At 41.1% G+C, this 20,136-nt stretch overlaps 1 protein-coding gene across 2 annotated transcripts in view; it reads right to left on the reverse strand.

The window, feature by feature from the left end:
• The window catches only part of LOC308168210 (vasodilator-stimulated phosphoprotein-like), a 48,001-nt gene extending 28,782 nt beyond the window's left edge, over positions 1–19,219 (reverse strand). For both annotated transcript variants that reach the window (XM_080542714.1, XM_080542713.1), the window contains exon 1: positions 19,112–19,219. In XM_080542714.1, coding sequence (XP_080398840.1) covers positions 19,112–19,116 — 5 coding nt within the window. In that variant the 5' untranslated portion in view covers positions 19,117–19,219. The remainder of the gene's footprint in view (positions 1–19,111) is intronic.
• Positions 19,220–20,136: the final 917 nt, after the last annotated feature.

Genomic DNA, 20,136 nt, shown 5'->3' on the forward strand with positions numbered 1-20,136 from the left:
GATTGATTGATATCAAATCAAATCACATTTTATTTCTATAGCGCATTTCTCACAAAAGTGACCCAATGCGCTTTACAGAGAGCAGCGAAAATGATCTTATTAAATGTAAGCGAGTAATTGTAAAAAAACTTTCCTATCTACCAATAACTGAAGGCAACTATCTTTCCCATAGAGTGATTCGTTACCCTTAAATATAATCCCAATTAGATATTAATCCTCAGTTATTCTTCACAACTGACCAAACCTCTCACTCATTCTGACAGATTCACTCAAATCTCACAGATTCAGACTGTATCATTGTTATTTTCACACACGACAAACATGTGACATGTTCCAGTTTTATTCTTATTCTATTTTATTCTTCTAAAAAAAATAAAAAAAAAAAAAAAAAAAAAAACGGTTTCAGACGGTTTTGATAAAACACCGTTTCTATTTTTATAAACCCCGGTTTTCGGTTTAACCGAAAAACCGTCCATCCCTAATATGAACATCCTATGCTTCACTCTGCCTCCATCATCTATTGCAACACAATGACAGTGCACTTTGTACAAGATGTATCCCCCTTGATGTGCAGCACACAGGGGAACCTGCCACGCAAGGCCTAGAAGTTTCCGGGGACCCTGCAGAAACGTATCAAGTATGACAAAACCTGGAATTAAACCAGCTACTTCTAAATATTTGCCTGCAATATATCTCACCACTGAAAGGACAAGCATGGAGGGGGAAAGAGGTACTATATGTAGAAGGATGGTGGAGAACAGGAATGGTGTTGGGAGAGTACCATGCTTTAAGAGGATGCTGAGGTTTATTTCGTCAGTGACTTAAGTGCTAGGCCCTATTGCTTCCTGTTTACCATGCACAACCTTTCCCACCCACCTAGATTGTAGTAGGCCATGTGCCAGCTTCAACTCTGAACATAGAGGGAGGACATCTTGATCTAGACAAGGGATCCTCAATCATGGAGAACCAAAGTTCTATAGGCTCTTGTCCTAGCTCAGCAATGACACACCTAATTCAACTAATCTTAGAGCTCTAGATTAGGAAAAACAAACATGTAGTACTTTGGCTCTCCAGGACCAGGATCCATTGAGGATCACTGACCTACAGTAGTAGAAGAAGAACACACAACAACAACTACCAAGGTAACTGAGTTTTTCACTACTGAGACAAATGTTTTGTATGTTGAGCAACTCCTGAAACAATGTGTCTAATCCCGAGGCACATAAAGGCCTATTTATTTGTGTGAGAGGAGCTAGGACCAAAGGTCGTAATGGGTAAAGGGGGGAGTGGTGATCAGGTGTTGAACATAGAAAGTCTTTCACAAGGGTGGATGCTTTTGAAGAGAAAGCTTGTGAGGATAGACATACACTATGTACAATTTCTGATCAAAAATATATTTATTTAGCCTTTAATTAACATTTTGTTAGTGCCGGCCATTCATTTGAGCTTATTCTGACCCTCCATTTGCTCAGAATTCCTGTGTGAATATGGTAGATTGTACTTTCTCGTTCACCTTCCGAGCCATATCACCTGTTGACGCCCTGGATGCCACGCAAGCCATAAATGCCAGATGGCCGATTGGAGAAGATAAGATCAAATAAAAGGATAACATTGGCAGCTCCATCCATCATTGAACAATTAACTAATACATTTAATCTCTGATCTCCTAGGGCCTGGAAGACTGCCCATGTGACTCCCTTACATAAAGGAGGCACCACTGAGGATTTACATCATTATCGCCCAATTTCCAAGCTTTCATATTTGGCAAACATTTTAGAAACCTTAGCGAACACTAAGCGAGCAAAGCATAGTACAATCACTGCTGTCACCTTGGTTACAAATGACATTAGCCTATATCTGCTTTAGGGCTGGGCAAACGATCAACATTTCTTTTTCGATAATCGCAAGAATTAACGATCAATTATCGATTAATCGCTAAGCTTTTTTTTCATTAAAAAACTTTATTTGTGTTGCTATTGCACACATTCATTCATTCACATTCAAACTAGACACTACAGTCAGATAACAATCCTCTTAAACAAGGCAGTGAGTAGCTTAAATTGTTTAACTTAAAAACACATTTTACGTTATAAATTAAAATATAGAAAATAAGTAACTCACCATAGGAGCAGTAAAAAAACAGTTACTCACAAATAGGAGGATGACTGAAAACGTTAGTGTCCTTAAGAGCGTCCAGCTTAACTTAAATTTAAACTCCAGCGAGAGACTGTAGGCGGCAGGCCTACTGGTTCTTGTTCAGAAAGATGATCATGTTAACATGTTCAGGGGTGAGAGACGAACGCAATCTGGTGACACGTGGACAAACTAATTTCCATTATTATTATTATTATTAAAAAATATAATAATAAAAAATATTAACGATTATCGAGCTAAATATTTTGTGATCGACCAAGATCCTTATCGATCAATTATCGATCGTCGATCATTGATGCCCACCCCTAATCTGCTTTAGACAGGAAGAAGCATTGTGCTGCACTGTCTGTCGATCTATCTAAAGCTCTCGATACAGTAGACCATTACTTACTCCTACAAACACTGTTTAATATTGGCATGGACAATAAGGCTTGCTGGACTATCTATGTGAGAGGTGTCAATATGTGAAAGCGGGAAACTTTCAATCAGATTTTTTACCCATCCCGAAAGGTGTGCCACAGGGTTCCATACTGGGTCCAATCGCCTTCACTTTGTACATAACATTGCCTCCGCACTAAAAAACTGCCCAAAATGTTTTTATGCTGACGATACGATTGTCTATTGTGTAGCAGATTCTGTACTACTGAAAGACTAGGGTTGGGTACCGAAAATCGGTACCGGTAGGTACCGGTTACTTTACATTCGGTATTTAGTGGGTAGTGGTGGTCTAGTGGATAGTGAGTTGGACTTGTGATCGGAAGGTTGTGAGTTCAAATCCCGCCTGAAACCACACCACTACTAGTGTGCCCTTGAGTAAGGCACTTAGCCCTCAGTTACTCCAGGGGGAATGTCCCTGTAATTCGTAATTGTAAGTCGCTTTGGATTAAAAGCGTCTGCTAAATGGCAAAATTAAAATTAATTAATTATTTACCGTACCGAATTGCAAAGGAGATTTCGGTACCTCATTTCGGTACTTTTCTATTTTTTTTCCCCCTGGTGTCCGGTGTCATGCAACAGTCAACCACACGTGACTGAGTCGTGACGTGACATCGCCTGTTAAATTTCCAATCAGTGCGTGTCGTGGTAGTGAGCTGAGCAGTTGTGTTACGAGTTAAGAAGAGTGAGTTTATAGTAAGTGTAGTAATATAGTTAGTGAATTTATACTAAATTATTATATTATCTGAATTGTATTATTATTATTATTATTATCATCATCATAATCATATTATCGAATTTCGCTAGCTAGCCTAGCTACGAGGTCACCGAGAATGCCGAAGCCCCTAATGAAGCAGCGTTCTAACGTGTGGCTGCATTTCACCCGACTCGACGAAAACAACGCAAAGTGCTCAAAATGCTTAAAATCATTCGCGTGTAAAGCAGGGAACACATCTAACTTGATGAAACACCTGGCAACGCACGGGATAAAGTCATAGTAGACCGTGGAACTTTCCGAACTGTGTCGGCAGCGTAGATGGAAAACACGTGAACATCAAGGCACCGCCGCACGCCGGCAGCGACTACTTCAACTACAAGGGTGCCCACTCCATTGTCCTGATGGCTCCCTGCGACGCCAGATATCGGTTTACCACAGTGGCGTAGCGGACAGGCCCGCAAGCGACGCACCGCAGGGGGGGCCCCAGCCACTAGGGGGCCCCCTAACATCGGATCCATATTTTTTATAAAACAAAGAAAAGAAGTGGCCCTTCATTGTGTCAACCTTAATTTTAATATATAGGCCTATATTAAAAAATAAACATAGTTAGCCGTATCCAATAGCAACATGACTTTGACGTCACACGAAAATGAGCAAGCGAAAATACCTCAGCGGTGCGCAAAAACAGGAACTTTCCTATAAAAAGGAACAAAATTCAGCGAAACTTCGAAAAATGTCATATTTTCTTTTACCCAATGCAGCTTCTGGCCCTTGCACACCAATGCGTTTTTTACATCCGTTAAAAAAATAAATTAGAACTCATGTTGTGTCAATCACGCTTGCACACCGAATCAGTAATATTCGTCCATCCCCCCCAAAAAAATCGGAACAGGTTCGATTTTCTGCGTTTTTCGCGTCCGTCAAAAGCCTTTTGAGAGTTGTTATTGACCACTCTGCCATGGTAGAGGGACACATCGTCAAATTAGAACTGCAGGACAGTTGGATTAATGCTTACGGAAGTACATGTCTCAAGTATTATCTCGGCGGTTAGTCGAGTGAAAGAAAACAACATACAGATGATAATTCACACAATATAATACCACGAAAGCGTACAGCACTAAACAATAACATTTATTTGGGCAGCATCACGAAACAATAACATTCATTTGGGCAGCATCCTACTCAAACTCAGGCAGAAGGGCAGGGTCCGGGCAGGTGCACACAGTCACAGACTGCCAGTGCATCATACAGGTACATCATTCAGCTGGTTATAGCGGTTTCTTTTTCTATTCTACTATTCTATTCTACTTCTGCTGTCTGCGTCTCCCTGGGTATTCCAGAGGGCAAACAGTAAAGAAATGCCACAATATACCAGGACTTAAGAAACGAGATGTCCAACAAAGGATTTGACTAACCCTGGCCTATTTTGCGCAACAAGTAGACTCTGATGCAGCGGAGACAGGGTTGCCAGATTGGCTGGTTTTTGGTGGATTTAGCAGTTTTTAGATTGGTTAGGTTGGAAATTCTCAATCCCATCTGGCAACCCTTAGCGGAGAGTCTACAGCAGGGGTATTCAATTACAAATTCAGTTGGGCCAGATTTGAAAACCAAGAACTTTTGCTGGGCCAGACATTTTCAGCGGCCAGTAGCCTAGGCACCAGGTAATGACACATTTCAAACCAACACAAATGAATGTAGGCCTAATGAAATACAAGCAGTTTATTTAAAGTTTTCCTTTCAAATTAGGTAACATCTGACACAGGCACGTCAAAAAGACTTGACTGAACACAATGAAAGAGCTGTAATTGAACAGAACCTAATAGCAATACTTTTTTCACTTTTTAGGTAATACAACAACATTTTGGTCTCAACTGACCCGTGCACATCTCAAAGTGCATAAAAAAGTGTACAGTAGTATACCAATAAAAAATGTCCTTTTGTAAAATAAAAATGTTGGTCATAGCTGACCCAGGCACATCACAAAGTGCTTTTAACTGAATGAAAATAACCATCCTTGAGTGCACAATTTAACAAGTTACAATTAAACAATAAAATGTAATCTAATCTTACCCTGCTGACTTTCTTAGTGTGAGAAGTGACATGTTTTATTCTGAACAAGAGCACGACATTTGGCTCATAAGATGTCAATGCAATCCGAAGGCATTGGTGGAGTACTGTCAGTCAGGGAACAACGAGAGCTGCTTTTTATTGTGTTCATGTGTGAAAAGCTTGATTCACAGGTGTATGTTGATCCAAACATACTGAGCACATGGATTGCTACTTTCTTAACGTTAGGGAACTGGTGCACGTTGACATCACTCCAAAACTTCGCAGGTCCATTAGTGCGAAGCTCCTGTGCCATGGTTACGGATGACTGCATGTCAACAAGTTCGAGTATGAATTTCCCCTCGTCGATGGAAGGCACCACTCCCTTTCCTCTGGTGGATAAGTCCCCTTCTATTGCAGCAGTGAACGGGTCTCTGGCAAAGCCCATCACCTCTGCGGGCAGAGCAAGTCCATCCAGTCGACCAGCAAAGTTCTCTTTCAACCTCGCAATGAAAACAGTCATCACATCTGTGATTGGTGCTGGGGATGAGACGTATTTGCGGAGCGTCGGAAAAATGCAGCATTCTGCCGGTGCAGAAGTCGGCCGCGAAAAGGTCCAGTTTGACTTGGAATGCGCCTGCCTCTGTTGCTCTTCCACTGTTCTAGAGCTCGCAGGGCCAGGTGGTTCCGCTTCATGCTCTTGTAGCGGACCTTCTCCCCTTCTGCCAGGCGGGCCCACTCCACCACGGAGAAATGTCTCTGCACGTCCTCAAACACGTCCTCCTCTGAACTCATGTTAACTTTCGGCTCCGTCGCTCTTCCACTGTTCTAGAGCTCGCAGGGCTAGGTGGTTCCGCTTCATGCTCTTGTAGCGGACCTTCTCCCCTTCTGCCAGACGGGCCCACTCCACCACAGAGAAATGTCTCCGCACGTCCTCAAACACGTCCTCCTCTGAACTCATGTTAACTTTCGGCTCCGTCGCTCTGTTGCTCTTCCACTGTTCTAGAGCTCGCAGGGCCAGGTGGTTCCGCTTCATGCTCTTGTAGCGGACCTTCTCCCCTTCTGCCAGGCGGGACCACTCCACCACGGAGAAATGTCTCCGCACGTCCTCAAACACGTCCTCCTCTGAACTCATGTTAACTTTCGGCTCCGTCGCTCTGTTGCTCTTCCACTGTTCTAGAGCTCGCAGGGCCAGGTGGATTACAGAAACGCTCCAGTGCCTTGCCTTTGGACAGCCACTCAACGTCGTTATGCAAAAGAAGATCGTGGTGCTCAGCAGATATTTCTGACAGCAGCTTGCGGAATAAGTTAATAATAATAATAATGTTGGAGGCTCGAAGTGGAGCGAATAAAATTAATTGTAGCCATCACGTTGTCCATTGTTGTTTTAAGCTCCCCGCTTAGTTTGTTTAGAGTGTTATATTCACGTTCTGTAGGCTACTATTGTAGACATTTTCTGCATGAATTTCTGAACACTTGCGAAAAACATTTTTCTCTGCTTTTATGGCTGGGCCAATCGGGGGTCACGCCTGGGCCGTATGCGGCCCCCGGGCCGCTAATTGAATAGGCCTGGTCTACAGCTTGTATGTTTACAGATATCGCGCTGCTGTGCACACCACACTTTGTTAAAAGAAATAAAGCTTGTACTTTTCTACTGATAATACATTCTACTGATGTAGTCATTTGGTTTTAGTTATAGGCTATTGCTCTCACTTGTTTGTACCTTTTGCTAAGTCAAGCATTTAGAATGTAGAGTGCATATTGCGAAATTTCGCAACGTCAATAACCCATCGGACTCTAAAAAACGCACGTTTTTTTTTTTTTTTTTTAAACCTCCGTTGCGAAAGGGCCCCCGCCGCCACCTTGCGGGGGGGCCCCGGGATTTTGCGCTACGCCACTGGTTTACCATGGTGGATGTCGGGGGATACGGACGGGAAAGTGACGGAGGCATATTCAGGGAGAGCAGATTCGGTTCTATGCTACTAGTCATAGACTAGTCATAGTCAAGAGAGGTGTCGTATTTTGCCAGAGAAGGCAAATATGCTGATCTTTTTGCAAAAGAATTGCTGAGGTGGGAGTTTTATTTTCATTTATTTTAATTTGAGTGTATATTGAACTAATATATATTGTGCCTCAGCAATAAAAAAGTGAAAAGCTGTTTAATGTTGTCGACCGAGTTATTATTATATATATGTCATTTAAAAAAATCAAAAGTACCGAATTAAGTACCATTTTGGTACCGGTACCGTTTTTAAAGTATCGGTTAGGTACCGGTACCGGATAAAACCCAAACGATACCCAACCCTATGAAAGACTGCAGCTTGCATTTAATGCTCTTCAAGAAGCACTATTCAATCTTAAACTGGTAAACACAAGTAAAACTAAATGTATATTATTTACGAATATCACAAATATTGACCATGATAGTCTATATATAACCACAGTAAATGGCTCTGGCATTGAGAGAGTATTTTAGTATCTGGATTGATCATAAACTTAAAATGTAAGTATCATATTGATAACCTTGTCAGCAAGCTGCGTCGGAAGGTTGGCTTTTTGTACAGAAACAAATCTTGCTTTTTGTCGTGCAGGAAAATAATTGTTGAAGCAACTTTCCTGTCTGTCTTGGACGATGGTGATGTGATCTATAGACATGCTGCATCTTCAACGCTAAAGCCACTCGACTCAGTCTATCACTCTGCCCATAGATTTGTCTATGGTGCTAATTACAACATTCATTCACCATTGTCTTTTATATAACATGGTCGGTTGGTCATCCCTGGAAACAGATTGGTATCTATCTGTTTATTTTTAAGGCACATATTGGGAATTTGCCACCGTACATTTCTGTACTGTTAAATCAGAATCTTGGCCCTTACCTCACCCAATCTAATGACTGGCTTTCTCTAAAGGTTCCCTATGCGTACATAACTTGGAAAGACTGCCTTCTTATGTGCTGCTCCACACTCCTGGAACCTGCTACAAAGCACTTTTTAAAAAAACTCTCTCCCATCTATGGGCCAATTCAAGGCAATGACTATGGACCATTGCGTATCTATTTGTACCTGCTTTGTTTGATCCTTGTATGAAATGTGTGTTTGTTATTGTTATTATTGTGTTTTTATAGTTGCACTATGTATGTTTATGTATTTATAGTGTTGCAATGTATTTGTATATCCTGGACACTCTGCCCAACCAAAAATGAGGGTCTCCCTCAGAGGTCCCTGAGTTGAAATAAAGGCTTGAAATGAACAATATGTGTGGACCCATTCCCTTCACAGTCACTGCTTGTGTTGTACAAAACAGGGAAAGCCAATATTTTCAAATGTACGTACATAGTGTTTAAAACTACAATCCGATCAATCTGAGTCTCTGCCACAAAAGACAGATTCTCTCTCATGAACTAAGAGGAGAGGAGAAGAAAAACTTTGGGGGACATGAAAGTCAACATGACCTATACGAGTATATGCATGTATTTGTGGGTTAAGATTACAACACTATGACTATCATCCCACATTGAGAGACAACAAAGTTAGGCAAATGTCTAATCATCAGCCATTAGCCTGGGCCCTAAGCCTGAGGTAATGAGGTTAAAAGGTCACAGGGAGGGGCAGTGATGATGAGCGAAGATCCTCGCTCTGTGGGTCAATAAAAAAATACTGTTAGCACAGCTCGTCTGCTCGTCTGGCCTCTACAGACTGTTCTAATGTATACTTGCAGACAGGCGAGAGATGTGAGGGACTTATAAAAGACTTAAGGTGAGTCTGTGTTCCTGCTTTAAAGTGGATCAATAATACCACCTATGAGCTCACAGGAGAGAGTGAAAGAAGAAAATGGAAGAACTGCTGACAGCACTCTTTTCTTGCCCCAAATACAAAATCACTTTAGTGTTGCTACTAACTAGACAAAGCACATGGAAGAACTTGTTCGATTTGCAGCCACATTACACCTGTGTTTCCTCTCAAGCCTGGCAGCCGTGCTATAAGCCAGGGGATCATTTAGTCCCAGACACTGTCACCGCAGGCGTTGGTTTGATAACAATAAATAATGGTGTTTTTTGCAGAAGGATGTCTTTCCTGTGTCACGGTGAATACAAACGAGAGAAATTGGGTGGAAAATCTAAACTATGGGTATTGGTAGAATGTATGCACAGACATGGTTGTCAACCTTTTTAAAATATATATATATCTTTATGTAATATGTGATAACAACTTGGTTAGATGTACTGACTGTGAGGTTATTTCCCACATATGTGGGTCAGCTTGCCATACTGATTAAGACCTATTCGGGAAACAATGTTTGACCAATCGACTGCACTTCTGTGTCAACATGCACATACCAGAATGTTGGAGGACAATGAACGTGAATATGTGACCACATTCCTTTCCTCACCTATTATGCAAGCAAGGTAAATGATGTGACCTCTTTAGGAAGGCTGGCCATTCATTCAGCTGGCTGTATGTGCTGGTTTTCATACATTCAGAGCACTGATGTTGCCCATATTCTTTTTAATGTTGTGTGTTGTGTTTTACTATTTTACTCATATTTTTGGATTCATTTGCATATCTGTTGTATCTGCATATTTGTAAAGCACTTTGTAACACTGTTTTAAAAAGGAGCTACATAAATAACATTTATTATTATTATTATTATCTAGGTGAGAAATGTATGAGATTACTAAACCTGATACCATATCACACTGATATGGATCTACTACAGGGTAGAGAAATCTGTCATACAAACTAACAAGAACCAGCATGAATGAGATTAGTTCAATGCAGGATGACATAATTATGGGTACCAGATAGCCAGAGAGGACCTCCCAAATGTGGAGTCCAAGGCTCCCCCACAAAGAAGGGAGGCAATTAGTTTGGTAGGTATGCAGCACAGACCATCACTCTCTACTGCTAAACAAATGGCCTCCACCCTTTGTGGGCAGAATTGGAGATACACAGGTACAGGATGTTTGGGAACTGAGCTGTAAGGATTGTGCAGGGATGTATTGTCTGGTAGGTATTAAGTCTTCAATGGCGCATTAAAGATTTGATTATTATTGATTATTATTATTATTATTACTGAGGCATTTCGAAGAGAGCGCCTCAGCCAACTTTGGACCCGGAAACACGTCACGACTTAACAACCGAATTCTAGGCTGCAGAGACCAGCAAGAAGGAAGGAGACAAAATGTAATCTAATCTAAATCTAATCATTAGTGATTAAAGAAATTATCAAAAGTTTCATCATTCTCTCTATCTTCCTCACATGCTCAAACACACACACGTAAACAGCACAGAGCCTTGCTGGTGTGAAAGCCCTATATGAGGTATCTAATGTATAGGGATGCACGATATGCATTTTTCCCAACCGATACCGATACCGATATTTACCCGCTTCTCGTGGCCGATACCGATACCGATACCGATATTATTATTATTATTTTATTTTTTCTTTCCTAGCACCAGGGGAGCTCCCCCTCCCAAATTTCGTTGTTTGGTACCTGTACTATATCAATGACAATAAAGACCATTCAGATATCATTTCACAGTTGATAACCTGTAGTTCATGCACACCTGAAGGTAAGAAAGGCTATGTAGTGAGCAAAGATTGATGATTTAATATTCCATAGTGATCTCACCAAATCTAACTTACATCACTATTGTTAACACAACAAAGAGAACACTTCTGAGTCTTCAAATGTTCATTTATTATTTCCTCTAACAAACAGAATCTGTTATACAGTGCACAATGCTTTTTTTAGCCAAGATCTGGCCTCCTTTTATGAAAACAAAAAAGGCTCACCTAAGAGTAATTAGATCAAAAAAGTGTCAAAAATAAAGTGCACCTTGTGCATCAGTCAATACAAAAATAAAGTGCACCTTGTGCATCAGTCAATACAAAAATAAAGACTTTTAAAGAACCAAAAGTTGTATAGAACTTGTACAGAAACTAGTGCCAAATGGCTGCTTAGTCTGCAGATAAACAGAATGATACAAGGCACATAGTAGGCTACACTAATATGCTTAATAAAGCCTCATTAACGGCAAGTTGTAAACTGTGGGCCATACAGCCCAAGCTTGCAACTTCACATTCATCACAAGCCCTGACCATATTGCGCGCATTGTCCCTCAGCACAACGTGCACCCGCTCCTTAGGTATATTCTACTGTCCAAACATGGTTTCAAAAGCGCCGCGGATGGCTGTCGCAGTATGCGAACCGGAGAACTCCTGCGCATGAAGCAGTGTCTTCTTCATATTGAAGTCCTCATCCAGCCACTGGGCCGTTAAACTAAGCATACTGACTGGACTAACGTCAGAAGTCCATATGTCCGTGGTAAAACTTATCTGGCTTACGCTAGTATCGATCAGACTATGGATGTGTGTGGCGACTGTATCATACAGAGCCGGCAGGCACACGTCTGCAAAATAGCGGCGACTTGGGAGTACATACCTGGGCTCTAAATGTGAAATTAGCTGGCGAAATCCTTTATCTTCTACTACAGAGAAAGGCTGGTCGTCGAGGGCCATCAACTCCATTATTTTTTCATTGATGGCTTGAGCCTTTGAGCTGTCTCGAGTGAACTTCCTGCTGTTTTCAAATGCGTTTTCAATAGGCACCGCGGATTTTTTTTCCGTGGCTGGGCTAACGTGTTCTGCTACGAGTGCTTGATATTCCTTCCATACAGCGTGCTTGCAATGGTGATTCTTCAGGTGACTTTCACAGATTCGTTGTGTTGTAACTCTTTGCCCTCCTCTCCGAACTTTTGTTGAACATGTATTGCAAATTGCAAACGCAACATCTGCCTTAGAAATTGTGAAGAATGTCCACACAGGGGAAGGCATGTTTCGCTCGCGTCTCGTCTATACAAACTGCGTGCCTGAGCGCGGAACCCGGAAGCAGAGTGCGGAAACCGGAAACCGGAAGCAGAAATATTTCCGGCTTCATATTATCGGTTTAAATATCGGCTAATTTTATAATAAATACCGATACCGATAAACATTAATTCCTCAATATCGGGCCGATAAATATCGGTGCCGATAATATCGTGCATCCCTACTAATGTAGGACAATTTCATCTTCTAAGAGTGAAACCCCTCAGCAGCCAACATAGGAGAGCCTCAGACCCTACATAATGTAGGCCTACTTAGGGCTAGGGATCGGACAGCAAAGGTATCAAAAAATGATAATATAATCCTTACCCGACTTGGTTATGAAAAAGTACTGTGAGATGGGCCAGAGATAAAGAATGTGTTGCACAGGTAAAAGTAGCCTAGCTACAAATACCTTCTGAATAGACTTGCAGTTCATTTTGGAAGTGAACATTGGGCCCATGTCATAATCGCAAGGGACCATTGCGTTTCATTGAAATAAAAATAACATTGCAGAAAAGGATTAACAATAGCGGAGACTTCAAAGCATGCAAGAAGTGTGCTTGCTTCACCAAGTCCAACTATTGTTTTTTTTCTCATACTTATTAGTGTACTTACGAAACACTACAGTTATTCATCATATTAATTACTGTGCTTTGGTGAATGGGTGAATGAGAGGCCATTGTAAAGTGCTTTGGAATAAGGTGCTATATAAGTGCAGTCCATTTATGTCTCTAGCTAGCTAGCACTGTTTTGCATTGTCTTTTACAAATAGACTCACTAACATACTTAGCACAAGTACAACCAGAACACTCTGGGTACACCAATTCAACAGTGCAATGTGCAGTCTGGCTCAAACTTTAAAAACTTGAATGCAGCTTTTTGATACCGCATAGTTGTACTACTATGAGTATACCATTGGGTTTAAATGATCACTGGAAGCTTACTTACTTACTTGAAAATGTCTCAGAGGTTTCTCACTGTTTGTGTGCAGCAGTTGTAAAAGGAGCAGTGCTCCCCTTTCACCCATAGTGGCCAGAAGTTAGTGTCACTCCTCTCTCTAACCTTTCAAGCTATTCACACCAATCCAACTGTAAAACGTGTCAACAAGTCCAAACATGGATCAACCCTGATAGAATCTCTCTGAGACTGATATGAACTTTTAATCAGGGTCAAAAGGTGGAATATTCATTTAGGAATTCACACTAGGGATGCTCCGATTTATCGGCCACCGATTTAAATCGGCCGATTTCACTCCAAATGACTCGATCGGTGATCGGCAAAAATGGCCGATCGCAAAAACCGATTTATTTTTTATTTTTTATTTTTATTTTATTTTTCCCCTGGGGAAGACAGATAACTGAACAGAAAACATAGGAGGACGTAACAGTATGTAAACCATGAAGGCCACGTTTATGATGTCTTTTATACAGCCATATCGACTGACTTGGGCTTCAGGCCCTAACTGGGTGATAGGCCAGACCTTTACTATGCCATAAAAATGGGTCTACGTTTGCTTGGTGCCTAATGGATCAAAACTTTTGTCTAAAAAGCTAAAAATATGTAGGCTATCCAGTCAGTAGGCCTAGTTATGTATTTTTTTAAAAATCGGTATCGGTATCGGTTGATCTTGAGGAAAAAAATCGGTGATCGGTATCGGCCCCAAAAATCCAGATCGGAGCATCCCTAATTCACACTGAGCTCCTTTGTTACTGCAACTGCCATGGAACTTTCAGGACTCTTCAACAAGTCCAACTATTGTTCTTGCTCATACTTATGGTTATGTATTATTATTATTATTATTATTATTATTATTATTATTATTACTACAATTCTTACCATTTGCATTGCTACTGGCTACTCCCACTACTTTCTTTTTCTATTCACACCATTTGTCAATCTCATTACACTTTTTAAACTACTCAGATTTTTGTAACTCAAAAACTCTTAGCTTTTAACATGGTGGAATGTTGATTTAGGCCAACATTCTGAGGGCCCCATTGTTACTGCAACTGCTATGGAACTCTTGAACAAAAACAACAGGAGACCACTAACCAACAAACTCTCTATCCACTCCACTAATAATAATACAGTGTTTCCTCTATATGCATTTTCTCCGCCACTAATTGATTCAGTCCACTTTATGACCGGAGAACAGAAAAAAATCAGATTGAAGCTAGTTTAGGCCGCTTTCAGACCTACATTTCGTTCCGATTTAGGATGTAATAAGTTACAATATGTTACAATGTTGCAATTAACCTCGTCGGCGACACGCTTGCAAAACTGTTTTGTGATTGGTCCGAATTTAGCGGGACATTTGGATTTCTGGAAATCCCTTCCCTCTCTCTTCGCCCGTCGCCCATCCCTTTAATCCCGTAAGCGTATCCTAATCGAAAATGCAACATCATCAGCGACGACCTTGGGTTCTTGCATTTACTGCTGTTCTCTGGTTCATGTTCTTATACCAGTGCTCACTATAGAGTATCTTAAATGAACATTCGTAATGTAGTCTAGTCTCTGATGTTCATGGTCAACTAAATCAGGCTATTTTGTGAAACAAATAATGTTCCCGAGCAGCCTCGCATCTAACGCTAGCTTCGAATTATTGGTAGCATAAACGTTGGTAAATGTCACAAACGACACAGTATTGGCAGGGGGAAAGAAGGGGAGTCAAATTTTTATTGACAACGGATTTACATGCTGGAAAAACATGCAGCTAAAATTCAGGGAACATTTGGACAATAAGAGACACAACGGAGCTGTGGTCGCGTGGTCTAATTACAGGGCAATATGCGCGATAATCTATTGCCTCCCAAATCACCACGAACAGAACGGCGGAGGTACGGGTAAACAGGGCAATTTTTTTTTAAATGTTGCCACCCTCTATTTTTCGGTGAAATTACGTCTTTGTATTGAGCGCCAGTGCGCGAAAAAAGAACACTCCGCCACTAATGTGAAAAATCCTGGAGGAAACACTGTAATAATAATTATAATAATTAGGGATGCATTTTTTCCAACCGATACCGATACCGATATTTACCCGCTTCTCATGGCCGATAACCGATATGATTTTATTTTTTTTCCCTTTCCTAGCACCAGGGGAGCGAGCCCCCCCTCCCAAATTTCGTTGTTTGGTACCTGTACTATATCAATGACAATAAATGAGCTCATGCGTACAGGCACGCAGTGTATAGACGACAGCGAAACATGAGAGCTTCCCCGGTGTGTCTGACATTCTGCAGAGTTCATATTATCGGCTCTATATCGGCTACAATTTTATAAAACCGATAAATACCGATAAACATTAATTTCCCATTATCGGGCCAATAAATATCGGTGCCGATAATATCGTGCATCCCTAATAATAATAATAATAATAATAATAATAATAATAATAATAATACATTTTATTTATGGGCGCCTTTCAAGGCTCTCAATGACACCTTACAAGACAGTTTAAAAACACATATCAAAACATTAAAATCAACAAAGCAAAATGAGATAAAAACAGCAAAATCAGATATAACAACAAACAAAATACAGGAGATCAAACCAAGTAAGCCATTGTGAAAAGGTGTGTTTTAAGACAGGATTTGAAAGTGGTGAGAGTGTCAATATTGCGTAAGTTGGGTGGCAGAGAGTTCCAGAGGTGGGGAGCAGAACGGCTGATGGCTCTAGATCCCATAGCAGTTAGGCGGGCAGAACTGAACTACCCCAGACTTATCCTCTGTCTGTCTGTCTGTCTGTCTGTCTGTCTGTCTGTCTGTCTATCTACCTACCTACCTGTCTGTCTGTCTGTCTATCTATCTATCTACCTATCTACCTATCTATCTATCTATCTATCTACGCTACTGCCACTGCTTGTGAGAGCATAACCCATATTATCATTCAGCATAACCCATATTAACCTCTGAATATGTTTTTGCTGTTAAAAGTGTAGGTTATTTTATTTTGGTGTTACGGAAAAAAGACACTGAAAATTACAAATGTCATAGATTTAAATCACATTAAATGAAGAGTTTCAAAGGCAGATTTCTGTTTCTTGTGAGTTGTGTGAGTTGCCATTTTCCTTTTTAATGTATAATAATTAGGGATGTCCCGATCCGATATCGATATCGGATATCGCTGCGATATCGGTCCTGAATGCTGGATCGCAGATCGCACCAGAAAAAAAATAGGCTTCGATCTGCGTGGCCGATCTGGCGTGTCACTCACGTGATGACAACAGTAGAGTTGGCTAGTTGCTACCTGTTTGTAATGAGTCTGACAATGTCATGATGCTAGCTGGTGAAATCATAAACCATTTGCTTTAGTAATTTTTCGGTTATTTACATAGTCTGAAACCACAGATGGTAAGCTTTCAAATGATGCGTCAGACATTGAAATCGGAAAAGAAATCAAGGTGACACAAGTATTTGAATGTTGGTGCACCGAATGGGAATGCGACAGGAGAAAAGTGACTCTGACCAAACCACAACAACAAACGCTGCTAGCGGCTAACAGCTAACAGTGGTACATCGCTAGGAACGTCTAACTGCTTTTTTATAACATCACAACATACTGAGAGAACATGCCATGGACATGCTAAAAACACATAACTACACATAACTAGATGAACACACAGTCCTTGAAGAAGATAAATAGAATACAAACCTGAAGGCACTAAAACTAGAAATCTGACAGTAACTCTTTTTTTCTACAATGCTGAATGCTGCTGTCTAAATTGTTTTAACCAGTTGGTCACTGAGTACTGCAGAGTACTGTTTTTGTTGCTTGAATAAAGGCTGGCAGTCTTTAATAGCCAACTGTTGTTGTGGACTATATACTGGGGAAGTATTTGTTATTATTCAGGAGTAAAACAATAAATACAAATATCGGATTGGTATCGGTATCGCAGATACCTGAAGCCCAGGTATCGGTATCGGTAGTGAAAAAGTGGGATCGGGACATCCCCAATAATAATCCATTATTACCTCAACGGTGTTTATTTCTACCTCTGTTTCCCTATTTTAGAGACATCATCATGTACAGAATGACATTCAAAGGGGACCTATTCCTAGTCATTCTGTTCCCGGATATAAAGCCACTTCACTTACTGTAGCTCAACAACCAAAACAGATATTTTCAAATTCAAGGAATATGATAGCTAACTCCCCACTCTTTCTGCAGACATATTTAAATCTGAATTTGGAGCAGCTATGTAACAGAGTTTTGAGGAAACACGCTTACATAAAGAACCCAGGGAGACCGTCCATTAATTAAGAGTAATGTCATTAATAATCTATCAATCATGACTACTGTTGCTCCATTTGTCATGAGGTGCCTCAACGCATGCCTGTAAGTTCAACCTTCTCTCGTCTACCTGACCTTTTCCTCACCTACTGTATCTATCTCTCTATGGATCAATTCATTCATCCAACCAACCATGTATACATCCAACCAACCATGTATACATCCAACCAACCATTCATACATCCAACCAACCATTCATACATCCAACCAACCATTTATACATCCAACCAACCATGTATACATCCAACCAACCATTTATACATCCAACCAACCATTTATACATCCAACCAACCATGTATACATCCAACCAACCATGTATACATCCAACCAACCATTTATACATCCAACCAACCATGTATACATCCAACCAACCATGTATACATCCAACCAACCATGTATACATCCAACCAACCATGTATACATCCAACCAACCATGTATACATCCAACCAACCATGTATACATCCAACCAACCATTCATACATCCAACCAACCATTCATACATCCAACCAACCATTTATACATCCAACCAACCATTTACACATCCAACCAACCATTCATTCATCCATCCAACCATTCATTCATCCAACCATTTATACATCCAACCAACCATTTACACATCCAACCAACCATTCATTCATCCATCCAACCATTCATTCATCCAACCAACCATTTATACATCCAACCAACCATTTATACATCCAGCCAAACCAACCAGTGTTATGTCCACACTACCATAACAAGAAATAAGTGTCTCACTTTCTTTCAACTACCCAGCAAATCTTATCTATCGTCCAAAACATGTTTAAACATTTTCTACCCCCAAAATAAGACTTTGCAAGCCGATGAAGTTTCTTCTGGAACTTCCTTTTGTAGTGGAGCTGCAGTGACAGGATGTGGAGTGTGTGACTGGAGAGTTCCATGCTCTGCGGTGTGTTTCCGGGTAAGAAGCCCACGGCACATACGAGCCCAACACAAGGAAATAGTGGGGATCACAGCTGTGGTTCCGTGGTTCTGGCGGGTAGCAGACAGAACAGAACCCAATAACCAACCCAGGACACGTATGAGCCTAGGACACACTGATCTATCACACCGGAGAGCGCTGCTCCACATTCCGGGACAGTTCCAACAGGCCAGGATGTTGATTCCACCACAGGCTATAAATCACAGTATGAAAGGCCTTGAAGCTACTATTCTGAACCGCTTTTCCATTCCAAAATCATTCTCATTCACGCAAATATGCCTTCATTATTTCGTTTGCAATGATTGAACACACCAATGATTGACTTTTGTTCTGGTTTAGCCTACAGTGACAGTGGACAGTCATACGTTTGTAACTGGGGAACTTCTCACTGAACCGCTTTCCAATGTTCCACCACTGGCTCCAAACAGTGATACTTTGTATCAGGTGCGCTGCGTTAGAACTTCACACAGCCTGGCGCTTTAATGACTTTAATGTCCCGCGGGTCACAACTGAGCGACAGTAACAGTAACAGCTCGAGATCCATCAGGTCAGAATAAGACAAATCATGTGATGAACTCATAACCAAACACCTCCACCTCAACAACATGAACACACTGGACAGAGATCAGATATTTACCTCATTGTTAGACTGGAGAGAGTGGAGATCCTCTCCGGCGCACTTTGTTCTCCGACTTCAGATCTCAGATCTCAGCCCGGCTTCAAACAGCGAAAAAGCCAATAAAACACGACAATCTCGACGAGACACACATCTATCTAGCCGCCAGTGGTATGAGCCACAAGCACACCTCCTGGTTTCCTGGTTTGGGAGGGAGGAGGGGGTGAGAGAGTGGATGTAGTTGAGCGGGCTTGTCAACTCCGATCAGTCTCCTAGACTCATCTCTCCTTTCTCAACAGGTAACCCTGGCGAATGGGCACAATAATCACGGTCAAACTACACCCGCTTTTTCATTTAAATCGAGTCAACGCCGTGAACTTTCCTGCCAGACATTCCTCCCGGACGGTAGCTGGACTGTGTACTTTCATTGGTGTTGAGCTCAACCCGCCAGCCTCAACTCCAGGCTTTCATTCCAGGCTCACCCCTCCCCTCCGTGGATGAACGAACACACAACCTCTCTATGGAAGCATATAGCTGACTCAATTCAAATGCTAATGCGATATGAGATTGCAATTGCATGTTCCACTTTTGCATGCATTCTTTCAGACAATATTCAAATTCAAATGCAATTCTAATGATTTGCATTTTCATTTTCATGTACCTAATGCAAAGCCATTTGACAAGTCATGCGCTGCTTTGTAGCTGACAAAATTCAAAAGTTCATTCTAATGTGCAAATGACTTTGCAATCCCAAAATAGCATATTCATTTGCCACTTTTGCCTGCGTTATTTGAGTCAATATTCTAATTGTAATGCAATAATGTGATTCACAATTGCATTTAGTTTAGTTTATTAGTTTATGATGTCGTGGACAGTCCCCATTAATTAACTGTAACAACAGTAAATGGAGCCGCTTTAGCCTACATGGCTAATTTCCAGCTGTAGTCCCGAGTTGTTCGAGTAAACACATCCGCTTTGTAGCTGACAAAATTCAAACTCTCTATGCAATTCGGTGATACGCAATTGCATTGACATGTTCTAGGAAA

The sequence above is a fragment of the Nansenia antarctica genome (assembly GCF_963989245.1).
Source record: "Nansenia antarctica genome assembly, chromosome: 12".
Taxonomy (NCBI): domain Eukaryota; kingdom Metazoa; phylum Chordata; class Actinopteri; order Argentiniformes; family Microstomatidae; genus Nansenia; species Nansenia antarctica.